Raw genomic sequence first — 27404 nt, 5'->3', positions numbered from 1 at the left:
AACCTGAAGATGAGAAAGGAGCATTACACTTTTTTTTTTCTCTAGAAGTGATTCAAGGCATACCATAACAACTTCACATGCAAATTGTTATTTATAATACAGTGTTTAAAAATAAAAATTGATTTTTTAATTAGTGTCAGTATTATTGTAGTTATATTTTTTGGATTATATTTAAAAGAAAAACAAACAAAATATAACTTTAACCAATTTTTTTTTTATTTTTTAGTGAAGGAACAAGGAGAGAAAACACTTTAAAAAATGTTGGAGTAAGAAAATATGCATTTACCAGTCTGCAGCTAATGACATTACCTAAATTATATCGTCCTCCAGCAGGTACTTTTGGTAATGTACAGTCTTAATGAATGGAGATTTAACAGTAACATAAAGAATAATGCATTAAAATGCAACAGAACAAATCATAACAATGAGAACAAATAAAACCACACTGGAAGGTGCTTTTATATATTTCCTGTAATGGAACTGGTTTAAATAGTAGATTATCATAGAACAATGATAACCAAAGTGTGGCACATGGGACATCAACAAGGAGCAGTAGTTCAGCTTAAAAATTATCAATTGATCTGTTGGACTAACTTATATTATTCATTTTAATACTCTTAACATTGATTTATTACTCTTATGTAATATGTAAAATTTAAAAATTAAGTAATTTTTTTTAAAAATTGTATTTTTAAAAAATATTGATCTTAAATTTCTTATAAAACCTGAACCATTTCTCATTACTGTGATGTTTGATATTTTCTAGCTAAAGATCAATTTTTATTGTTTTCAATGTCATGGTAGTATTTTCGAGTATTAAATATTAATATATATATATATATTGATTTTGTTTATTGGTGGCATGCCACTAAACAAATTTGTATATTTTGACATGCCAAAACGTTTTCAGTTTCATAGTGACTCTGTGTAAGAAAAAAAAAATAATAATAATGGCTATTATTGATTTTTCAGCAGTTATGTATTTAAATGACTTCCTCAATTCAGTTATTGAGATTATAACTCTTTTTTTCTAGATTTGAGTTTAGTAAAACTAGTTTAAAATTATGCAGTGCTAATTATGTGTATTGTATGTACAGTATATATATATATAATGTTTGAAGCAATTGTAAATTTAATATTGAGAAACAAAATAAAGAAGAAGAGGGGTGAGCAGGCAGAAAAAATACTAAATCCATCTTACTTCATCATATTGTTATGCTGCATTGCAGTATGTGAATGTAAATATTTTATACATTTTTGTAACATGTTTACAATACATACCCCTATATATATATAAGTTAGTATGCTTACACATGCTGTATATTGTTTCATCTGCTATTTAATCCTCAAATGCTAGAAATATTTTTATTACGAACACTGTTCAAATTCAGTTACATTTCATCTCACTTTATTTTTAACATTTTAAACTAAATGAACATGTTAATGCTTTTAAATGGTTATTTCTTTTATGCATTTGGCAGATAAGAATATAGTTAGTTACATTCATTAATCATGCAGTAGTATGAAAAGAACAAGTTCAAATTATATATCAGTCCTCTACATTTCATTTTGAAAAGTTTTTTAAGCGTGGACATCTGTACTATTGAAGAGGGGGGGGGAAGAAAAAGAAAAGAAAAGTTAAAAAAACAAAAGAAGGAAACAGATTCTCTCACTTATTCTTCACTCTTCATCATCATCAATGACTCTTTTGCATTTTTGTGATTTGTTTCCCTCACATTGTTTTTGCTTTCTAATAGAATTTTTCCTTGAACTCCTCCTAATACTCTTGCTGTTACATTCATTGGCATTTGTGTATAGATTTCGCTGTAAAAGAGTGTAATAAAAGCTATTTCTTACTGGTTTTCATGGTTATCATGCAAGTTCAACATCATCAAATTAACTCCTTCAGATAGTTATTAAAAAAAAAAAAAAAAAATTGAAAATATTTGCAAATTATTTATCCTATAATATGAAGTATTGCAATCCCAGAAAAATGAGGTTGAAATTACATTTCGTGTAGCACAGCTTTGATCCCATGAACAAACAAAATTATGGAACAAACTTCCCCTACACCTGGTAAAAGTGACCTGTAGTATATAAACAAGCAATGGAATGCTCCAGTCCCATATATTTTGGACATTTCTGAACCTGTTAGCAGAATCTTGAAAAAGTTTCACCTAAATACCCACATACAAAGGGGAGGATGTGATTAAGACATGTAAGCTGTTGAAAAGTTATTATTAGATTAAGATTAATCCCCCAACCGGCCACGACGTCTATAGACGTTGAGATAAATCTGGATACGAAGCTCTAAAATCCATTGAATAACAAGGATAATAAGAAGTGCAATTTGGTGTGATTATTTCATCCACATTGGCCAGTAGGGAGGTTAACCTAATATTAGTTAGGCATATAAGAATATAGTTAGTTATATCCATTAATCATGCAGTAGTATGAAAAGTATGAAAAGGACAAGTTCAAATTCATATATCAGACCTCTACATTTCATTTTGAAAAGTTTTTTTAAGTGGAGATTGGGGAGATTTTTCATATGGTAGAACTGGGGAAGGAACAGGAAAGGAGACAATCCCTGAAAGTTGCAAAAAGAAGTAGTGAGTAAAAGGGCAAGAAGTAAGTTTTTTTTTGCATGGAGAGTGGCAAGAACATGGAATGTATTGCTTGAGAGGATGTTGGAAGTTTAAATGTTAGGTGAGTTTAAGAAGTGGTATAATAGACTGTGTTGACCTCCCACAATGAGTCTTGTGACTCCGTGGAGATCAAGAAAATTTAAAATAATAATAATAATATACACATTTTCCTATGAACAAAATTTATAATTTTTCGCTAACTACAAAACACAATCTTTCATATCTGTCTCTAGTCAGTGTTTACCATATTTCCTGTGAGTGTAATTTAACATACTTTGGACAGACTGGTTGGTCTCACACCAATATTATATATTAATACCATGTTGGTCTCACATGGTATTAAAACTGAACACAGCATCTGCTGGAATGCTCACCTACTCCATAGAAGCAGTTTTAAATGAATGTTTCTTCAATAAATGATGGTACAATATGACAGAATTTCATGCCAACTGGGGCATCGCCCTGTTAATCATGTTGTCCCCTATTGTTTTCGCCAGGGCATACAGCAAAAAGGTCAGCTACTGGAACAAATCCTGAAACAAGCCCCAACTCATCACCACCAGAGTTCAAGATTGGTACAGTCAACATAAGAAACCTGAATGACAAAGAAATGGAACTGGCTGGGGAACCAGATTGATATAATAGGGGTGACTGAAACAAAAATGACAAAAACTGGTGAGATCTTTCTAAGCAATAAATACAAAATTTTATATTCAGTCAATAACAATCAGGAAAAAGAAGGAATAGCTATGGTATTCAACACTAAATATGAGACTAATCTTCTTGAATGGCAGGCAATATCAAGTAGAGTGATGTGGGCAAATATCAGATATCAAATATTATTTGTACCTATGGTCCCACAGAAGATTCTACTAAGGCAGAAGTGGAGGAATTTTTTGAGGCTTTAGAGAAAGTAACTGACACATTAAAAAAGAAAAGTTGGGGATCTAAATAGCAGAGTAAGAAATGATTGTCAGACATACAGAAATATTTTGGAGAAAAGAGCAAAGCTAATAATAATGACAAATACCTGTTGGATTTCTGCTCAAGACATGGACTGGTTATTACTAACACCATATTCCAACATAAAAATGTGAATAGATTCACGAGAAGACACAAGGAATAAGAAAAGTCTCATTGATATAGGTATTATTTCTGGGAAAATTCCCATGTTACTCCTCTTAAAAACTATTATTTTTATGGCTATTTTGCCTGCTTTTGTTTAGGATTGCCCGATTTTTTTTAATGCCATTGGCTTTTTACTGAAGAATTCTTAGGACATTATAGATGTATTTTAGAGACAAATATATGCAGAGTAATAGAGGAAGAAAATTCGCACATACCTTTTTTTTTTTTTGGATGTTGTTGGCTGTCTTCCTTTCTGCGATGTGCATACTTCTGCTGTTAAGGTGTTAAAAGGGAAGGGGGGGTTGAGGCAATGTGGAAGAATTAATTACGAAAAACTCAGTGTTTTTTATATAATATATACATATATTATTATTTTTAAGGGCATATTTGGGGGGGGGACATGAAAGAGGGGGCTGAAAATAGAAATTTGTTTTTTTTTTGGTGAAGGGAAAGGGTTTATGGGAAAAAGGGAGTTGGGGGAGCACATCTAAATGGGCAAAAAAGGGGGCACTCCTAAACGAAAGCAGAAAAAATAGCCATAAAAATAATAGTCATTGATAAGTTATTGTTGATAGTGATGTTTTCTCATTGGTGCAGGACACTAGAGTGTACAGAGGATTTGAAATTGGAAGTGATTCACCATTTAGTCTTGAGTAGGATAAAATTGAATTTCATATTGAAAAGAACATGTAAGAAAGTTTTAAAGCAAATAAAATTTGAGCAGCTTGAAGAAAAAATGAAAGAGTTTGAGAACAGGAACCAAATCTTGGAGATTCAGTGACAAGCCCTAAAGAAAACATTGATTGATTCACACAGAGAGACATGTGGTGGAGTTGTCTGCAAGGAAAGAAAAATCAGAACTCCATGGTGGAAATAGGAAGTTAGAGGCAGTGAAGGGAAAAAAAAAAGCATATCGAAAGTTTCTGGCGAATAAGTCAGTTTGTGCTCTTAGTGAATACAAAGACAAATGTAAGAAAGCTAAACACTGTAAAGCTAGCTAAACAAAAGTCATGGGAAGAAGTTGGCAAGAACATAAAAATAAATATCATGAAGGAGATTTATAAAAGTCTCCTTCCTGATATTTATAAAACGAAAATAAATATCAGGAAGGTGGCAAAATATTCTGGAGGTTGTTGAAAAAGCTCAGAAATGGAAGAAAGAGTACTGTAAAAGGAATTAGAGATGATAAAAGGTGTTATGAAAACTGGAGAAAAAGATATCCTTGCTATATTGAGCAATTACTTCGAAAAATTGCTAAATGAAACAAGTAGTGACAGTACAGTGGTAAAAGAACACTCAAACAGACACGCAATCAAGAATACATATCTATACTTGGAGTAGAAAAAGCCATCCAAAGCCTGAAATGTGGAAAGGCAGCAGGAGTAGATGATATTCGACCAGAAATGCTCAATTATGGAGGTATAAAAGTCTTACAGTGGGTACACTGCATAGTTCAGAAGTTCTGGACAGAGGAACGAATTCCAGATGATTGGAGTAGAGCTCTCATAGTACCCATATACAAAAAAGGGAAATAAAACTGAATGTGAGAATTATAGAGGTATTTCCCTACTGAGTGTTCCTGGTAAGAATTATGCAAGTATACTTGAGAAACAGTTGAGAAGGATTGTGGAAGAGAAGCTTGGTCAAGAACTAGCTGGATTCAGGCCAAATAGAGGCTGTCAGGATCAGATTTTCACTTCACGACAAATATTTGATAAATCATGGGAATATAACAAAGATCTGTATTTAAGTTTTGTCGATCTGGAAAAGGCATATGACAAGGTGCCAAGAGAGAAACTATTCATAATACTACAGTTGTATGGTGTCAATGGGACATTATATCAAGCAACACTTAATCTTTATTTGAGTTGTAAGTCAGCAGTTAGAATTGTATGAAGTACAGGAAGATGGTTTAATGTTAAATCTGGTATCAGACAAGGATGTACATTATCTATATGGATCACATTATGAAGGAAAGTGGCATTAAACCTGATATCAAAATTGGAAATGTTAATCCCAGTTCTTTACTTTATGCAGATGATGTTATACTTCTAAATTAATCCAATACGAGTCTGCAAGATTCCCTGACTAAATTGAATAACTGTTGTAATAGATATGGTATGCAGGTCAGCAATAACAAGACAATAAACAGGCAGAAGCATTGAAAATGTCAACTGCATTATGAATGGAGAACCTATAGAACAAGTAAAACATTTCAGCTACTTAGGCATGATTTTTAGTGAAAATGGTAAATTAAATAAATGGAAATTGACAACAGAATCAAATAAAGTTAGTATGGTAGGAAGTCAACGGAATAAATTTATATGGAATAAGAGAGAAATTAGTCAAAACACTAAATTAGCTGTGTACAGGACAGTGTTCAAACCAATTTTAACTTATGGTTCTGAGAGCTGGGTTAGATATAAAACACTTAATGAAAGACCACAAATATGAGAGTTCTGAGAAAGATTAGGGGAATGAATAGATGGCATCAATGGCAATGTCAAAGGAGATGTTTAGGCAGTTAAGTTTGGCAAGTGCAAGAAGAATGATTATTATGGGAGATTTTAACTACAGTAGTATAAATTGGAGAGAGGAAGGTGCATGTAGCAATAGGGGAATGGAATTTTTAGAATTCTTGAGGGACAAATGTCTTAGGCAACATGTAACAGAGGGAACAAGAGGTTCAAAAGTTTTGGATTTGGTTATAGCATCAGAAGAGTTGATAATAACTGAGATGACATCTCTCCCACCAATTGGGGAGAGAGAGAGAGAGAGTGACCATATGGGTTTTGACTTGGAAAATGAATAGACATGCAGAAGTATCAAAGAGACGGGAACTTATGTGAAATTATAAAGCAGGTGATTATAATAGTCTTAGACATCAACTTCGGGAAGTTTCATGGAAGGAGGAATTGGAAGGCCGGGATATCATTAGCGCGCGGGAAATTGTGAAAGAATATTTGTTAGCAGCAATGGTAAGTTGCATACCACGAGTGAAGAAGAGGACACAATTTGGAGTAAAATGGATGACAAACAATATTAAACAGGAACTGCATGCAAAAAAGAGGCTATGGAAGAGATATAAGGAGACAGGTGAAGAGAAGATGCATGAAGAATATAAGACACAGGCCAAAAGAGTGACTAGTGTGGTAAGGAAAGCGAAACTGGAATATGAGAGGAGATTGGCCCTAAGATCCAAAGAAAATCCTAGGGAATTTTTTAGCTATGTGGCCAGTAGGAGGAGAAATGACTGTGGAAGAATGATTTGTGGGATAAAAATGGGAATAGCATGACTGATGCAGAGGACATAGTGGAATTGTTCAATGAACACTTTATTGGAGTATTTCATCCTAGAGGAGTCAGTTTTAATGCTAGAGGGATAGGGCAGGTTTGAGGTTTAGAGGTACAGGAGGAGAGTGTGTTTCAGATACTGAGTACTCTGGATGTCAGTAAAGCTTTGGGACTGGATGGTATTTAACCACGAGTTTTGAGAGAATGTGCTAGGGAACTGACAGTGCCTTTAACCTGTTTTTCAATGAAAGTCTGGATGCGGGAAAGGTGCCCAGGGAATGGAAGGAAGGTAAGATAGTGCCATTGCATAAGGGTGGTAACAGACTGGAAGTGTCTAATTATAGGCCAGTTTGTGTGTCATCAATAGTTTGTTAAGATCTTGAAGAAAGTAGTAAGGGACTGTATACAGCATTGGGCAGATGAGGGTAATGTTATCTGTGAGAGTCAACATGGATTTGTGAAAGGGTGCTCTTGTTTTAGCAATATGCTAGCCTTTTATAATAAAGTTACAAGAACATTAGATGAGGGAAAGGCATATACTGCAATTTGCTTAGACTTAGCGAAGGCATTTGACAGGGTGCCACATGATAAGCTGATATTTAAGTTGCAGCACATGGGTCTGGATGTCAGATTGGTCAACTGGATTCAGGATTGGCTGTCTGATAGGTATCAGAGAGTTGTGTATGGTGGAGCAGTTTCAAGGAGGCAGAGGGTTACAAGTGGGGGTCCCACAGGGCTCAGTACTAGGACCTATATTGTTTAACCTTTATATCAATGACATTGCAAGGGATATTCAGTTGTTTGCAGATGTTATACGAAGCTGGGAAGGATTATTAGTAATAGTGCAGATATGGTAGCCCTGCAAGAGGATTTTGAATAAGCTAGATAGATGGGCAAATGAATGGGGGTGTCAGTTTAATGCAGCAAAATGTAAGGTCTTGTTTGGGAAACATCGATGGGATGCAGCATACTCTATGGGAGGAGTTATGCTGGAGGAAATAGAGGAGACAAGAGATCTGGGGTTGATGGTTGATAGAAACCTGAAGTTTAGGGGACATATTGCAAAGGTGGTGAAGGTAACACAGAGGATTGCTGCAATTATGAGGAGGACACTGACCTGCAGAGATAAGAGGGTTATCATTCCATTGTATAAGTCTCTGATCAGACCACACTTGGACTACTGTTCTCAGATTTGGTCTCCAGGATTTGAAGGGGGTAAATTAACTGTGGAAAGGGTACAAAGACGGATGACAAAGATGGTTTCAGGACTGTACAATTTTGGTTATGAGGATCGGCTGAGGGAATGTAGACTGCAGAGTTTGGTGGATAGAAGGAGAGGTGATATGATTGAGACTTTTAAACTGTTGAGAGGTGGTTTCAGGGTTGACAATTGGGAGTTCTTTCGCTTGGTTGAACAGTGGGAAGGAGTTGACAAGAGGCCATCTTTGGAAGTTACGAAAGGAAACTGTGAGCAAGAGGGTGAGGAGTGGTTTCTTTGCATGGAGGGTGGTTGAACCGTGGAATGTATTGCCTGATGGAGTGGTGAGAGTGAGAACAGTCAATGAGTTTAAGGAGTGGTATGATAGACTTTGTGTTTCTTAGGAAGGGGACCTCCACTCGATGAGTCTTGACAGACTTTATGTTCTTAGGAAGGACCTCCCACGATGAGTCTTTTGACTCCATGGAGGCCTGAATCATAATAATAAAATAATATTAAAAAAGAGGATATTAGGAAGGAACTTGTTATTGTTAGCATCCAGGAATGTGTTAGCAGAGCTAATCTCAGGTGGTATGGTCACTTAAACAGAATTGGAGATGAAAGATTAGCAAAACAAGTGTTCTCTGCCAGGTTGGCAGGAAAAAGACCCAGAGGAAGATCAAAATATAGGTGGATTGATACAGTGAAAAAGTGCCTTAGAAGACTGAAATATAAGATCTGATTATGTTGGAGTCTTGACAGATAGGAGATTTATTTGGAGCAAAATTGTTGATAGGAAGTTAGAAATTATGTAAGTTCTTCATGTACAGTCATACCCTGAAGTTACGCGGTAGGTGGGACCAACAAAAAGTGCATAAGTCGAATTCGCATAACTCGGGTATAATTTTGCTTACAAACATACAAAATATTATTTAATTGGGACCAAAGTTTTACAGAAACACCTATAATTTTTAAGAAATATAATCCAAATTGCAGTTTTTCGTACATAAAAAAAAAAGAAAGTTATTTCGATGCGAATGGTTTCATAAAATCTAATAGATTCGTCTGACGGCATAATGTCCTTTTCTTGTCACACAAAATTTCTTCATAGCAGGCTAATGATATTTTTATTCCTTGCCTTGTGACTACAATTCGTTCCTCGTTAGAATCTATGTCCTCCAAAATCTGTAAACCTTCCTTTTATGATTGTTCTTACTGAGGATTCCTGTAGATCGAACTTAAACTTGAGTTTTGTTTCCAAAGTCAATGTTTTTCTTTTCTTGCTAGCAGTAGAAGAATCGGACTTGCTTCTTTTAGATGACATTATTATTTTTTATGTGATAAAATTTTTATCAAGAACATAACATTAAACAATCGCAAGGTTTGTAGACTATAAAAATCGTGTATGAATGGAGACCGCACGAAACACGTCAGTGCTTGTTCACAGCATGTGCGACACTGACGAATGCAGCCAGCGCTGGAAAGATACGACTAGTGGTGAAGCAGGATGGGAATGCGTACATATATGAAACCGCGTAAATTGAGGTATGACTGTACTATCATAAAATATCCTGTACGCCCTTGGAGAGTACATGTCAGGAATTTGGTGAAATGATGTTTACTCAAAGAAAGTTCAGAAGACCTGTTTTACATGTCAGAATTTAAATTACCTTTCTATCTCAAATGTTTGGATGATAGTTATCCTATGCAAATATCAAAAATGATTAATTATTATTATCATTATTATTAAGAGAGTGAGAGAGAGAGAGAGACCTCCAGGGAATAAGGACTCATTAAGGGAGACCATCCACACCAGCTTCTATACATCTTCTTGAATTCATTCATGCCGCATCCAGTGGCAATGCATTCCAGTCATGCACACACTATGAGAGAAAAATCTAGTCATCATGTGAATGCCTTCTCATCCTTTCCCCACACTTCATAAAATTAAAATTTCCATTTTTGACATTCTGTATGACCCTTTCAGAAGTTTGTAAGTCTGAATCCATCACCCCACTTTCTCCTGTTTGTTAGTGTCTGTAGTCTACAAATTCTCAGTCGGTCTTCAAAATCAGTATTCCATAATCCTGATATTATTTTTAAACACACTCCTTTGCACTCTCTCCACTGTTCCACTATAAAGAATCACTATGGAAAGCAGAAGACCACTCCTGTTCACAGTAGTCCAAGTTCAGTCATATCAAGCCTTGTAAAGAGGCAAATGACTTCCTTATCTTTATATGTTGAGGTTTGTTTGAGCATTGGAATTCTCTGAGCTGTATTTGCAATCTTTGCTATATATGTTCAACTTCCTGTCTTGAACTTCAACTTCCTGTCTACTAAAATTTCAAGATCCCTGGCCTGATCAGCTTCTTCTAGCATAATCCCACCAATGTAATATGATGTTGGATATGTAATCATACCAAAGTGTGACTTTATTAATATTGAACTAACAACATGCCCACAATTCCAGTATATTCAAAACATTCAACTTCATATCAGCAGCACTCCTGATATTCCTACCTGTATTTCCATCAACAGCAAATAACTGTGTCTCTCTTGTCAAATCCTTCCCAATGTCATTAATGTACAGATTGAAAAATAGTGGACCAAGCACTGATCCTTTTGGTACACCACTGGTTACCTTAAATCTTGCAGACTCATATTCCCCATATATCACTTTTTGATATTTGTCAGTCAATCAGTCATCTTCTTATCCACGCTAATATTCTATAACCAGACCCATATTCTCCAATTTATGCAACAGTCTACCATGCTGTATTCTGTCAAAAGCCTTAGCAAAATCCAAAAGTATCATGGCATATCCATTCCCCTTGTCTATTTCAATGATAACATTGTTATAGAATGTGAGCAAGTTGCTAAAACATGACCTTCTCTTAGTAAACCCATGCTGTTCATTGCAAAAACAGAGATTCTCTGTCAACCCATTTCTAAATGCAAGCCCTAACTAACTTTCCCAAAATCTTCACCACCACTCTAGAGATACTGATAGGTTGATAGTTGGCTGTATCAGTCTTTGCACCACCCTGTACAATGGGATTACCACACATTCTTTCCACTCCTATGGAATCTTCCCTGTTCTGAGATACAAATTATTCATGTTCTGAGATGCAAATAGCATCCGTGCTGATATTCCATCAGTCTCTACTGCTGAATGTTTATTCAGTTTGTGCAACAGCTCTAATACCTACTCTTCACACTCCTAAGTTTCTTTATCCAGTGAAGAGGCAGCAGTGAACTCAATGTTGCATACACCAGGTTGATAGCTTTTAGCAAAATTCTTTCTTCTCCCAAATGGACATTGGGTCATCACTCGTGGCTGGTAGCTGATTCTTTGTTAGCCTCCTCCAGTCATCTCAGTCTCTTGTTCTTAATGTCAATTGAGAAAAGGAGGACCTTGTCCATTTTTTGATATTATCAATCCATTTTAAACGGGGTATGTTTTCCTTTTTTTTTCTGTCTATTGAATAATCAGTTTCCAGACATTTTCATTGGTTTTATGAGCGGTATAGGGAATTCTCAAAAGCCTTCTGTAAGTTTTCATTTCAAAAGACAGAAGTCTCCTCTCATCTTCCCTCAATAAAGGCCAGGCCTCACAACCATACAGAAGGATAGAATTCACCAAAATGTCGATTAGTCTTATCTGATTGTGATTGCTATTTTGTTATCTGTCCACAATGGTTTTAGCTTCTGTAGGACCACAGTTGTCTTGGAAATTCAATATTTAATGTCGGTTTTTGAGCGACCATCTTGACTCAGCGTACTTCCTAGGTAAGAGAACTTGTTTACATTCTCAATTTGTATCTTTAAGGGTTCAATGTCGAATTTTGAGGTTATCATTGTTTTTGTTTTTTGCAGGTTTATGTATAATCCATATTGAAAAACACTGCTGGTTATCTCTTGTAATTCTTCATTTTCTGCCAGGAGATCGATATCATCTGCAAAACGTAAGTTATTTATTCTTAGTCCACCAACTGTGATTCCATTATCACATTCATGAAGAGCTTCATCTATGACATATTCCTGAAAACAATTAAAAAGAAGAGGGGGGACAAGATGCATCCTTGTTTTATCCCCCGTTCTGCCCGAAATGGTTCACTGCTGTAATTTTTAATTTCAATTCTCAATATCAGATGAGGAATAAAGAGATTTGATAATCCTAATAATTTTATTGTCTATGCCATATTGAGTAAAAAGCTTTTTGAAGGCCTAAAAAATTATGGCAGATTATTCTGTTATGTTCTATGTATTTTTCGCCTATTATGTGTATTGTAAAAATTTGGTCAATTATGCTTCTGGACTTTTGCAAGCCTGCTTGTTCACATGATAGTTTACTTTCTATTTTCTTTTTGATTCTTGACAATAATGTTTTCAACTGGATTTTACTTGGATGGCTAATAAGGCTTATTGTTCTATAGTTACTGCATTTACTGCTGCATCCCTTCTTAGGAATAGGTACGAGGACAGAAGTCCAGCAATCAGAAGGCCAATATCATTGATATCAATATCTATGATAATATCACCTCCTTCATGTATCAGTTCCATTGTGATCCCGGTGACTTTTTTATTTTTGAGGAGTTAACTGTTGCGATGACTTCTTCTTTTAATATCGGATAATCTCCTTCCTCCAAACCTCCTGTAAAATTCCATATAAAATATCAGTTGGAAGGCCTTTATGAAAAAAGCTTGGTTGCGTAACATTTCCATCTAGCAACTATTTTCTGGTTATCTGTGATAAGGGTTCCATCTTCATCCTCTATATTCCAGTTAATTGCAGTAAAAGGTTTGGTTAACTTATTGATAAATTGAAAAGCACTTTTAGGATTATTTTTATTTAGGTCCTCTTCTATGTTTTTGCATTCACCTAATATCCACAGGTTCCTAGCCTGTTTAACTCCTTTAATATTAGTAATATTTTTATACTGTTCTCTGTTGTCACGACTATTAATATGAGATTTCAAATTTCTTCTTTCATTACAAAAGGTCCAGAATGTTTTTGGTTATCCATGGTTTATTAACTTTCCTTTTGTATCCCAGAATTTCTTTAGCAAAATATAATAAATTTAGTTTAATCCTTCATCCAAGTGTGACCAAACAAAGTTTGCGCCTGAAAGTATCTTCAGGACTGGGGGTAAGGTAGTACAACACCGGGCAACTCGTTGCAAAAGTGGACCAAGCTAACATCACTCCTATCTCAGTATCTCCCATAATGCAAAACACATCCCCTTGTGGATATGTATAATGTTATGCATTAAGGGAAGGGCCACTACCCAGACTAGTTTCGACCTTTATTGAGGTCTCTCAGTGGGAGCTAGGCCCAGAAGTGGAGATACCAGGCAGAACCAATAGCGAGGTCATCTTTACCTGTAGGAGTTGCCAAAAGGTGTGCCACCTTTTTATTAAATTAAATTACTCTGGATTTAGAGAAAGATGTTGAAAGATTATTTTTCACTTGGTTAGACTATAATAAATTTAGTTTAATCCTTTATCCAAGTGTGAGCAAACAAAGTTTTTGCCTGAAAGTATCTTCAGAACTGGGGTAAGATAGGGCAACTGGACCAAGCTACCATCACTCCTATCTCAGTATATCCCATAATGCAAAACACATCTCCTTGTGGATATGTATAATGTTATGCATTAAGGGAAGGGCCACTACCCAGACTGGTTTTGACCTTTATTGAGGTCTCTTCAGTGGGAAGCAGGCCCAGAAGTGGAGATACTAGACAGGAGCAATAGCAAGGTCATCTTTACCTGTAGGAGTTGCCAAAAGGTGTGCCATCTTTTTATTAAATTACTCTGGATTTAGAGAAATATGTTGAAAGTTTATTTTTCACTTGGTTAGACTATAATAAATTTAGTTTAATCCTTTATCCAAGTGTGAGAAAACAAAGTTTGCGCCTGAAAGTATCTTCAGGACTGGTGTAAGGCCGAGTATATAACAACACCAGCAAATCGTTGCAAAGGTGGAACATGTTAGCTTGGTCCACCTTTACAACAAGTTGCCCGTTGTTGTACTACCTTACCCCAGTCCTGAAGATACTTTCAGATGCAAACTTTGTTTGCTCACACTTATTGTTTAACTTTTATTATTTTACACCATTATTGTTTAACGTTTATGTTAATGATACTGGGACCAGCTAACTGGAGATATGCAGCTGTTTGCCTAAAAAATTGGAAGAACTATGATAAGTAGAACAAATGTTGTGGCCTTGCAAGAGGATCTAAATAGACTGTGTGAGTAGGCAAGTGAGTGAAGCTTCAGTTTTATGTTGCAAAGTGCAAGGTCTTGAAATTTGTTAGGGATGGTTGCCGAGTATATAATTAATGGGGAAATTTTGAAGGAGATAGAAAAGATGAAAGATCTGGCAGTAATAGTGGACAGAGGCATCAATTTCAGGAGTAAAATTGTAAGAACATCACAGATTACTGCAATAATGAGGTGGACATTGTCATGCCAAGCAAAGAGGTTATGGTTCTCTTGTATAAGGTATATGGACTGCTGTGTGTAGATATGGTTTTCCAAGAGATGAGGATGTATTGGAGATGGTCCAGAGAAGATTCATTAAGTCAGTGTCTATAGAATGTTAGATACAAGGAGAGATTGAGAGAATGCAACTTGCAGAGCCTTGTGAATAGAAAAAGGAGAGGAGGATATGATTAAGACATATAAGTTGGTGAGGGATTGTTACTAGATTAATATGGAGGAGAATTTTCATAGAAGGGGGATCAGGGTAGAACAAGAGGATATCTGTGGAAGCTGTATAGGGAGGGGTGTGAGAAGTAAGTGCTTTGCATTTAGCGGTTAGTGGGTGGAACACATTGCCTAAAAGTGTTGTGTGTACAGAAACTGTGAATTGGTTTAAGGCACATTCCTCTTTTCGGATGATCTTTTTGCATCAGAATGTACGAACATCCCATAATGAATCCTTGGACTGCATAGAGGTCAGATGTTGTTAATAATAATAATAAGACAAAATTTGTAGCAACCTCTGGCAGTACTAGTTAAGTTAACTTAGGTTTTTACTTTTACACATTTAGTGATATTTAATATTATTATATAATTATTTTTTTATAGTTTTCAAATTTTGTATGCAAATAAAAAATAAGAAAATTAGAAAATGTAGAATGAAAGCACATGGTGTATGAGGGCGGCCTGAAAAGTTCTCAGCCTCGACCATAGATTATTATTATTATTATGTGACACCTCCAGGGAGTCCAAAGACTCATCAAGGGAGAGTGTGCCAACAGCATCAAACAATTGACCCCTTCCTACTAACTGCCCTCAAACTTGCTTAACTTTTTGCTGAGCCATTAGTAGCAGAGGCTCTACCAATCGACCAACCTTTGCTGGCAAATAGACAACACTATCAGCACAATTTTTTTTTCTCCAAGTTGGCACATCTCTCATAAGCATTCATGTGAAATTGCAAGTCATTCTATCTAGTAGTTTGTTTTATACAGCTGTCTGAAGCAAAAGCATTGCCTGTATCCCTTGAAATGGATAAAATTGAGTATTGTGTGGCTATAAAATTCTTTGTAAAAGAAGGTTTAATTCCAAAAGAAATTCATTTGAAGTTCATAAAAGTCTATGAGCACTCTTCTCCTTTGTTTCGACAATTAAGAAATGGACTGCCGAGTTTAAACTTGGCTGTACCAGCCTTGAAGATGATCCACGTGAGGGACTTCCAAAAAGTGTAACAACACCAGAAATCATTGATCGAGTGCACAATATGGTATTGGATGACTGGCAAGTCAAAGTGCATGAAATTGCTGAGACTATAGGTATTTCAGAAGAATGTGTAGGGTAGGATATATTTTGCATGAAGAATTGCAAATGAAAAAGCTTTGCACAAGATGGGTGCCACGCTTGCTCACAGCAGATCAAAATGTACTCACATGAAAATTTTGTGAACAGTGCTTGGAGCATTTTAACAAGAATAAAACTGATTTTGTATGTCAATTTATTACTATGGATGAGACTTGGATTCACCATTACCCACCAGAATCCAAACAGCAGTCAGAACAGTGGAAGAAGCTTATTCAGTGCCGAAGAAGACAGTCGGTTCCATCAGCAGGAAAGGTCATGACATCGGTGTTTTTGGATGCAAAAAGCCTTTTATATATTAATTATTTTGAAAAGAGTAAAACAATAACTGGGGAATATTATTCCAATCTTTTAACCAGATTAGATGAAAAAATTCGTGAGAAAAGACCCGGTTTGCAGAAGAAAAAAAATCATCTTTCATCGGGACAATGCATCTGCCCACAAAGGTGTTTTGGCAATGGGAAAATTAAGGAATTCGCACTATGAATTGTTGGAATATCCACCCTATTCCTCAGATTTGGCTCACTTTGACTTCTATCTCTTTCCAAAACTAAAACTCTTCCTCACTGGTCATTTTTTCTTTGAATCAAGAGGTGATTGCAGCTGTACAGGGGTATTCTGCAGATATTACTGAGAACCACTACAGGGACAGGATAATGGCACTGGAGCATTGCTGGAATAAATGTATTAGTCTTAAGGGAGATTATGTTGCAAAATAAAAATAATTTTGAAATGATCAATTCGTTTTTTCATTGTTAGGCCAAGAACTTTTCAGACCACCCTCATATAATAATTTCAACATCAACAATTCTATAATACATATTTAATTCGATTTACTTCCATTTATCGATGTTTGCTGCGGTCTCGAGAGTCTTTTTAGCAATCCACAGTTTAAGAACCACTGTTATAGCACATATTAGTGCTATGGATAAGCTAAGGTGAAACACCATTTATTAGTTATTTTATTTATTGGAAACTTTGCTACTTCAGTGATTCATTGAAACCAGCAGAACCTATGTTGGTTAGACAATAGTTTGAATTGCAGGAATTTATGGAATATAAACAGAGGGGTGGGGAGCAAAGCTAGATCATCAATGAGAAATATCGTCAGTACTCCTTAAATCACGAGTTTCCACTCTAAGGAGGAAAAGAAATTGTTTAAATGTATTCTGGCATAAAGAATTCACAACCTTGTGTGTGTGTTTGGGGATTCAGGACAAATGATTTAAATTAATACACAAATAGAAATGCAGCAGAGTAGAGTTGCTATTTTGGAAGAGAGTCTGGGGAATAAAGAAACAGTCTTGAAAAGTGATAGGAGCTTGAAAACAGGTTTCTGGAAACAGATCCAACAGTGATAAGATGGGAAACAAAGTGACATCAATTGTAAATTCACTAAAAACAAGATCTGGATATTTTAAGATCAAGATAAGTGATGGGAGAAATAGCATATGGTTACTTGGAGCAGGGGTTTACAATGTGATAAACATGCTAGATTGACTCGTGAAATTTGGGAACTGACACATTTATATAAATTTACCCATTAATTTCAAAATCAAATAGAAAAAAATTAGCTAATGCCTTTTATTCTCAAAAATTTCAGTGACAAAAAATTTGACGAAAGTACATCAAAAGTGCTACTGAAGGAACTATTTTCAGCTGCAAGATATGAGTTGTTTCCAATTAGATAAAATTTTAAGTATAATTGACAGAGGCATAGTGAGGCTATGGCCAATGTGGCCCCGGCCATAGGGGCAAAAATTGAGATTTTTACAATTTTTTTTTTAGAACGGCACAATTTTCTTTTCTGGCCATAGGCTCCAAAATTCCTTACAACTCTGATAATTGATACACATTTAGCAACTACCCTTCCCACAAATATCTTAGGATATGTTAGACAGACTCCCTGCTATTAAAGCTGTAATATATATGCTGTCTGCTGCGTTATTGTAATATCTTCTCTTATATTCTTTATACTAATTAGCTGTGCGGCTTTCTCTCTCGTAACCTTTCTCACTCTACTGCATATTATGTTTATCCACCTTCCATATTTATTAGTTGTATACCTATGAACACTGAAAAATTTATTTACAAGCCTGCGCCATCAGTATATCAAATATTCGGCATAAAACTCGATAAAACTTCCGGTAGATCTCCCCCTCTCTTACTAGCGAAAAATTCCTTCAACAAAGTTTACATTAACAGTCGTGATTCGTAAGTAACTAAACTGTGCTTTTATTCCCTTAATTGTTTCCCGCTCACAAGTCTGATTGTTTTTTGAAACAGTGCAGTTGTAAAATAAGGGATCAAGCAGCACTCTTTTAACAAATAATTAAAATACATTTATTTCCATTAATATGAAATATACATGAATCAAATGACAGGGAGATAGCTTTCTCTACCCATCTAAAAAATCTTTAGCATAAAATTAGAACCCTTTTACTTCAACACTAAATAATCTCTTTGACTCTAAAACTTATTTACTCTCTGCTTACAAATTCAATTTATTAAACTTCTAGTTTACTTGCAAAGAGGTTATTTTTACAAATTAGATATCAACTTCTAACATGCTAATTGACTCTCTTATGGACACTTCTTATTACTATTAAGCTAATTCTTAACAGTCCATATATAAAACATATCTCCTAGATTATAAGAGAAAATATACAAAGGGAAGTAACTTATAGAGGCTCTGTATCACACATTCAGTCAGTCTTTTACCAAAGTCTTCATGGCTTTTCTTTTAGGCTTCCTTCAGGAATATTTTGCTACAGCGGTATCACTTCAGGATATTAGCGGGCTTTTTGACTGCAATTTGCAGTACTCAAATAGCACATGCAAAGGGTTTCAGCATACGGGCAATTTCTCCTCTGGCTCCTACTTCGCGAACTTCTGCTTCTAATTGCCAGCACTTCTACTACTAACTGCCGCCGACTGGCTCTGGTTCTTTTCGGTAACAGTGCTTCGCCTTTGCTCTTTAGGCACTTAGATCTCGGCTCTCCTCTGTCAGCAACTGGGCCTGGATTCTCGTCTTTGTAACTGGGGGCCTTGCCTCTCCTCGTTCTCAGCCGCCACTACTCTGATTCAGACTCCGCTTATGGTCTGCAGCTTGCTTCCGCCCTGGTTCCGACTTCTGAAGACTCTCTCTTGACAACTGGAAGCCTGTTATGTTCAGCTCAGTCTCCTTTTATTTTGCGATCTCAGGGCCTTGCACTAAGGGTAGGAACCCAGAAGAATTCGGCATGACTCTTTCATCTTCCTTTAAGTTTGACCCGCTCTTTGTTCTCCTTCGTGCATTCTTTTGATCGTATTTTGCCAGGCGTGGAACTTGTCTAAAACTAGCGGACCTCTTTGATACTTCTCTTGGCCTTTCGGGCCACGGAAATTTCTCTAAACCTAGCAGCACTCTTAGATACTAACTTTAAAGGTGTTAGCAGAGCTTGAAGCACTTCTGTCATACACAAAACTAGTAAACAACTTTCCTGCGCTCTTACACATAATTATATATAAAGTTCCAATAGCAAAGCATTTCCTTTGTTTTCAACATTAAAACAGTAAATACATTCACTTCCCACAGGGTTAACTACATTAATATTTAGCAAAATATACATAGAAACAAACAAGGTATTTACAGCTCTCATGGGACTTGACCTGTGTAAAAAATCGATGTAAAGCGCTTTGGTATTTTTAAGCTACATCGAGATTTTACAATGCATTACTAAGGAACTTGAAATGTCACAGGAATGTATTTTTCGTAAGCAAACTCTTGGTCAGTGTGTAAAAGTAATTACTAAAATAAAGAGCCAAAAGGCTTCAGTTCGGTGATCAAAATTATATAAGCAAAATGAATATTAGATCCAGCATTATTTCTCTGACATTTCAAGTTCCTTAGTACTGAACGAGAGTTTTTGCTCTCTTAAAGTTTCTACCTGGTCTCTGAAGAGAACCAACCAGTTTGAAACAGCTGTCAGGCCAGTGAAACCTTATCAAAATGGACTAATAAAAGGCGAATATATAGCTGTTTGGGTGGCGCCTATGTCTTTTAAGTAATCTGCACTAAGGCAACTTGTGAATGCAGGTAGTGTATTCTTGTAAGCTCTCTGGTCAACTTACCTTACAAAACTTTCATAGTTTCTACATTTGACTTTGAAATAATGCTGGATCAAATATCCAGTTTGCTTATATAATCTTATTTTGGTTTTATTATGGTATTTTAAAGGCTTCCAAATATTACTTAATTTTCTGAAAGCAGAATTAGTTTGTCAGTCTTTGCATTATATCTCTGTTCCATCTCGAGTATCTACATTTACTCCCAAGTATATAAAATTCTTAACTTCATGTCAGCCTGGTTGGCCGAGTGGTTAGCTTATCCACTCCCCAGTCAAGAGGCTTTAGGTTGGAATCCCGCCAGAGACATGGATGTTTGTGATTGTCCTGCTAACTGGTTACCATATGTTCTGTTGTAACCTGTGTCCTGGTGCTGTATAGCCTTTGATGTCTTTGGGCCATAAAAATCAAAAAATCTTAACTTCGTCTGTTGCATGTTGATTGATTTTGATCTCTTTGTAGCATTTGCTGTTTAGTTCAAGCACTTTTGTTTTAGTCATATTTATTTTTAATCCTATTTATTGATATTTTACAGAAAATGTTTGCAGGTACTGACAGTGGCTAATTCCCTTCCAATTCTCACATCTAGTGAGATCTTCTTTCTTATGGATTATAATTATCATTCCTTCTTTCCACTGTTTAAGTATTAGTTTTATCATATTTAACAATGTCAGTAAACTAACTGGAAGCAATTCTAGGTTTGATGGTAGATTGGAATATCATTAATATCTTATCACACACTCTAAATAAAACAGAACAGAGCATCAGTTTCACATGTTTCAACTTCACAATAGCTCATAAAAATAACACCAAATTCTGATATGAAGAAAGGTCTCTATAGGCAAGGAGATGACTCAATTCCAAATCACCATCCAGTAACAATACAAAGGGACAGAATACATTGAACATTTAGGATAAAGCATCTCCACAGTAATTTCAGGTATAAATATGCATTGCTTTAAAAAAAGTCAATGGACACCCTTAAGGACACTGTGCATTGTGCCATGTAATGACTCGTGTTAGTAGCTGGTATAAATTGAATTAACATGATGCTCTTAAGTCAGTGCAACTGTGTGTATGGGTGAAATGGCTACGACAAGGGAACTCACAGAGTTTGAAACAGACATTATCATATGATACCATGTTGCTGGTCTATCTGTTTGGAAAATTGTTGAAAAATTGGGCCATTCCAGATCAATGATCACTGATACTATGCTGACATGGAAATGCAGAGGGGCCAACTGCTACCCACAGTAGATGATCCACCAAATTCTGTGAACGTAACCATAGGATGCTGCAGAGGATATTATGTAAAAAGCAGCATTCGTCAGCTGACACATTGAAAGTAAAGTTTGGATCGACTGGAACACGAATCTGTACAAAACCATTCAGAAACGAGGCCCACAACATGGATTTCCATGTTAGGACTGCAATATACAAGCCCACATTTACCTGAATCAGCATGCTGTGTCATCTTCAGTGGTGCAAAGAGCGTGTATAGTGGGACTTAAAACTTGAAAATCTGTTATGGAGTGACAAACCACACTACATCCTCCACCGAGCTGATGGATGGGTGTGGTGGATTGCCAGTGAACATCTCTTACCAGAGTGTGTAAACCCAACTATGAAATGTGGAGGTGATGGGATGGTGCTGTTTTGACTGGTTTAGCCTTAGACCTCTGTTTGAAGTTCAATGCTTGTGGCACAAGCATTGAACTTCGAGGTATCTGAACATGCTAGAAAATGCAATATTTCCTACTTTGTGTCATTTCTACAGAACTGGCCATTGTCTCTTTTATCAAGACAATGCATAAGGCTGCTGTAACTGTGTGGTTTGTGGACATGAATTTCACCACACTTGACTTGCATCCACAAACCCTGATCTCAACACTATTGAACATCTGAAGAACTAGATGAAACTGAACTAGAGCGTCGAGTGAGGTCACTAGACATGTGCACTACAACAATCCAGGACCTCATTACATGCTTACAGGAAGAACGGTCCAAAATTCCCATTGATCGCTATCGTACTCTTCTGAAAAGTATTCGCCATAGGTTTGCTGCAATGATTGTAATGAAAGGAGGTCCTACTTCATATTAAGGTGGGTGTCATGGTTGGTTGTTCCTTACACCATGGATCTGTTGGCTTCTTTCCAAGCAGTATATATAACCAAAATCTGTACTATAACCCTTCGAGTTATAAAGGTGTTGACTTTAGCAAAGAGAAAAGTTAACCAGCCTTCAATGTCTAGAGACTCTGACAATCTGGTTGTAGAACCAGAGATTTCTCCATTATACAACTTGTTGGATGACATTCATCATCATCATCATCATCATTTATTTATAATTTTAAATTAAAATAGCGAACCAATCAAAACAAATAAGTAGTCTGTGTACACTAAGATAGGACTTGGAGGTTGTTTATGACGTGAAGGAAAACCAGGCATCTCTGTCATATGCTAATTGACAGATCTCTGATGCAGAGAGTTGGGGGGAAACAGGGAGAATATTGCTGATGTATTTTCAATATGGAGTTCGGAGTCTGCCTCTTTTTATTTTTCCATCTGTAAGGCCATAGAGGACCAGAGTATCAAAGAGTACAGAGGGTGGATGTCTAAGTTGGTGGCCAAGCCATTTTATGGATGACGTTATACATTAAAAATTCCAGCGATTTTATTTAAACAAAATATACATATTCATATAACCTGCAGACTTAACAGCCAAAAGCCTAAGGTGACCCGAAAGATATTGATTTTGTTTTCAGTTTTTGAATATACAAAAAAAAAAAATCTGATATTATGGAAGCAAAGTGGATACTAGATCCAACACTATTTTAAAGCCGAATTTTTGTAGAAACTATGAAAATTTCGTAAGTTGACTTGATAACTTATAAAAATATAATCTTCAGTATCCCCGAGTTTCCTTAGCTTGCACTACTGTGCTTAAGTAGTTTCCTTAATACCGAGAGTTTTTGCTCTCCTTAGGTTTCTGCCTGGTCTCCGAAGAGATATGTATCATAGAATACCATGTTACAGACCTATCTGTTGGGAAACTTATTGAACAATTGAGCCATTCCAGATCAATGGTCAGTGATACTATAATGAGATGGAAGCGCGGGATTGGGGGGGGGGAACTGCAAGTGCTACCCAAAGTGGACAACCCACCACCACCACTAGGGCTGGCTTAACACGGTAAGCAGACGATGCATCAGGACGACTTCTCCAAGTGGCGCTGAAGTGAGTAGAAAAAATAAAATAAAAACACATTTTTATATTAGCATTTATTAAATGTGGATATGTACTAAATATATTGTTATAAATACTGCGACGTTTAATAACATTCAGCAAAAACTGCAAGTTGTTTTTCGCAATGTGTAGTATAGAGCTGGTGGAAGCACTAGACAAGCCGGACGATCGTCCAGGCTGTTGCATTTAAGGGGTGGGGGTGCCCTTACACCACCGACTTCCTTTCTTTTTTTTTTTTTTTTTTTTTTTTTTTTTTTTTTTGTCATGCAGCACGCATTCATCAGATAGGACCTGAGGTGCGCACATGTACCCGGCTTAAACTCTATTATGAAGTGACATTTGAACATTGTAAATCATCGAATTGTTAAACACACAGTCAATGTGTAGTTAATTCACACTGAGGTAAGTAGATTCAAAATTTAACCTAAGGCTTTACAAATCAAAGAAAAAATTATGCATTTCTTTAAGCATTTATTGTTTATGTCTTACTTATTTGGAGGAAAATTGTAGATAGGAAGTTAGTAATGATATAATTTTTTTCATGTAGTACTATCATATCCTGTGCACCCCGTGTGGGTACATGTCAGGAATTTGATGATGATGATGTTTATGTCTTACCAAATTTTTTGTCAATAGATATTTCAGAATGGAACTCCTGGAAGTGAATTATAAATAACTTCTCTAATTTTCTATTGGTTTGAAAGTATTAACCATCTATTACTTCATTTTACTGTTTGATAAAAGAAGTAAGCCAATAATATTGTTTTATCAGCAGAAGTAGATACTTCTGATTCTGGACTTTTTCTTTGCAGTCTACAATAATTTGTTCAGCTGTCTGCAGGGCCAGTTTTATCATTAGGCAAATCTAGGCAATCGCCTAGGGACGCTAAGTCTTTGAGGATTATGTTTGTGTGAGTATGACAAAATATATATAGAGGCGCCTAAATTTTCTTTGCCTTGGGGCATCAGATACTCTCAGATCGGCCCTGTCTGTCTGTTGACATTATTCTAAGTTGTAGAAATTCTATTCTATATTTTCAGCATATAAAAACCGTTTACATGTATGCAACAAAAAAGAAAGTTCAGTGGTGTTAGTTTTTTCCTTTAAAAAACTACAAATATGACGATTTTTACTGCTACTGGGAAAAAAATAAAATAAAAAAAACTTGTCTTAGAAATATTTACGGTGACCATACGTCCTTTATTTAACAGGACAGTTCTCTATTTCACTGCTCCATCCTGTAGATTTTTTTTCCCCCTAAAATGGCCATTTTGTCATAAAGGACAAAATTTGAATATTGGCGCGCACCACACGGCCCATAGAAACATGAAACTGTCATTTCACCGGCACTTGCCAGCTGCGCAGCATCTGTATGGCTTAGATATTAAAACAAGTCCCAGTGGAACAGGCTGGATTCAGACATAAACGAAGTTGCTGTGATCAAGTTCTGTCACTCACAACACATATAGAAGCGGGCTACCAACAGTGCCGGAAAACAGCTGTAGCTTTTGTAGATCTTACTGCAGCTTATGACACAGTCTGCAAGCTGCTCCTCCGTGCAGACTGTCATCAGCATAGCAAAACTTCTTAGAGGCTGTATGAGGCATATCTGCGATATAAGTTAAAAAGGAGGGGAGCCAGAACTGACCCTTGTGGTAATCCATTACCCAGTGTTCTTTATTTGCTTTTGTTCTCGTCCATACACAATTGGAACAGGCGGTTGCTTAGCATGTTATCGATTAGTTTTGCTATTGTTTTGCAAGGGACAAGAACAAAAGCAAACAAAGAACACTGGGTAATGGATTACCACAAGGGTCAGTTCTGGCTCCCCTCCTTTTTAACTTATACATCGCAGATATGCCTCATACAGCCTCTAAGAAGTTTTGCTATGCTGATGACATTGCTCTAGCCACCAGACACACCAATTTTACTACAATGGAAGATACACTAACAAACGACCTTGCAGTCCTAGATGAATACTTCAGCAGATGGAGTTTACGCCCGAATCCTAGCAAAATACGTTTCATGCTTCCACCTGAACAATAACCAGGTTAACAAAGAACTCATGGTCTACTTCAACCGCGAACTGCTAACAGATTCCCGAAATATCTGGGCGTCACTCTAGATAGAATACTATCTTTTAAACCACATCTCATTAACACAGCATCCATGCTAGAAACAATATACTGCAAAAACTATGTGGAACAACTTGGGGTGCCTCAGCAACAACGCTTCGCTGCACTACTCTTGGCCTCGTTTTCTGTACAGCTGAATACTGCTCACCCATATGGCTGAACAGTGCCCATGTGTATTTGGTTAATGCCCAGCTTAACACCACTATGCTTATTATTTCTGGAACTGTAAAATCAACCCCAAACTACTGGTTCCCAGTGCTAAGCAACATCCCGCCTCCATACATCCGCAGATCCAACTTTCTTCTACATGAATGCAGCAAAATCATGGAAATCCAAAATCTTCCAATCCATGAAGACATCCCACCTCTAGAAATAAACAGGCTAAAGTCAAGGCACCCTCCAATCTTAACAGCAAAAAATCTTGCAGAGACAAGCTTCAACATGAAGGAGAAGTGGAGTCCTGGTGTAACACTTCAACAAGGATCCTCCATGAATTAGTGGACCCAACACAGATAACTTCGGGTTTTGACCTACTTCGGAAAACTTGGTCTGCCCTTAACCGAATCCACACCAACCATGACAGATGTGCAGACCACCTTTACAAATGGTGCATGATTGCCTCACCGAGGTGCGACTGTGGATCACTCCACCAGACAATCATATTATAGCGGAATGTGTCCTACGTGCATACAGTGGAAACCTGTCAGACTTAATCCATGCTACACCAAGTGCAGTCGACTGGATAATCAACCTAGACATTCAGTTGTAGCCTATTCTTGAGTGTCTTTTATGACTGTATTATGTCTTCTTATTGTACATATGTCTATTACTATGTCCATATATATTAAGGATTAATGTAATGTAACTTTTCATGTGTGAGCCATACGCTAAATAAATAACTGTATGGCTGTGTCGTTGATGTGCTGTGTACATATTGTACTTGACTGTGTGTGTGTAGTGTAAAAGCGTATTTATTTTTTTAAAAAAGTTAATTCTTGTGAAAATTATCAAAATTAAATTTTTTAAGTAATAATATGATTGTTTAAAATGATATGAAGCTTTTTAGTGAAACAAACGCAACCTGCTTTTTTTATTATTATTATTATGAAACAATTTCTGATTTGTCTTTTATTTTCTCCAGAAAAATATACTCACCGTAGAAATATTAGACAATAATCTTTTCAACTAGAGGTAAAGGCTAAAAGCTTAGATTACTGGTAATGCTACTGAGAAAGAAAGACCACTTCAGAAGTCACACTAAAGAGCCTCAAAGCAGTAGTGCATAATACATCAGCAATGTCTTGTTTCGTTTTCAATTATATGGTAAATAGAAATACCGAGATTTCTTTTACAGTCTGATACCATATTTATTTCAAAATAATTACTTAATATATAATAATCACAATTTCACTTTTATTATCGAAAACTTATAAATTATTTGATGCAGTTATTTAAGAAAGAAAGAAATTTGAATTTAAAAAAAATAGGTGCATAAGCGTTCAGCTTTTTTTTCGGGGGGGGGGGGTGGAAGGCGACCTACCTATTCATCCTGTCGATGTTTGAAATAATTATTTTCAAAACCGTTCACAAGACATTTGATACAAACGTAAATCATCTGGGGAGCATACTCATACATTTTAATGTAAAATTGTACTAAAAGTATAGCTACTTCTGAGCAGCGGCGTAGCTAGGCGGGGGCGGCACTTTGAACCTTTTTGAACTTTTACAGTTAATTCTAAAATACAGTCTCCAGAACTCAGTTCCAAATATCGTAATACTACTACGAATTTTCCTCATAATTG

General features: G+C 36.2%; 1 protein-coding gene and 1 long non-coding RNA gene across 5 annotated transcripts in view; one reads left to right on the top strand and one right to left on the bottom strand.

Annotated features, from left to right (window-relative positions):
- LOC150107404 (inositol polyphosphate-4-phosphatase type I A) overlaps window positions 1-1861 on the top strand; it is a 484038-nt gene extending 482177 nt beyond the window's left edge. For all 4 annotated transcript variants that reach the window (XM_090391868.1, XM_090391866.1, XM_090391867.1 and 1 more), the window contains exon 24: window positions 227-1861. In XM_090391868.1, the coding sequence (XP_090247994.1) occupies window positions 227-359 (133 nt within the window). In that variant the 3' untranslated portion in view covers window positions 360-1861. The remainder of the gene's footprint in view (window positions 1-226) is intronic.
- LOC150107403 (uncharacterized) lies at window positions 1352-27404 on the bottom strand. The gene is made up of 2 exons (XR_016548243.1): window positions 27143-27404; window positions 1352-1824 (listed from the first exon to the last, which is right to left on the bottom strand). It is a non-coding gene; the product is annotated as an uncharacterized LOC150107403 (long non-coding RNA).

This window comes from Typopeltis vanoorti, chromosome 4 (assembly GCF_054136105.1).
Source record: "Typopeltis vanoorti isolate ZY-2024b chromosome 4, IOZ_Tvanoo_1.0, whole genome shotgun sequence".
NCBI classification, from domain to species: domain Eukaryota; kingdom Metazoa; phylum Arthropoda; class Arachnida; order Uropygi; family Thelyphonidae; genus Typopeltis; species Typopeltis vanoorti.
The sequence above is the reverse complement of the archived record's forward strand: the minus strand, read 5'-3'. Positions and strand labels throughout refer to the sequence as shown.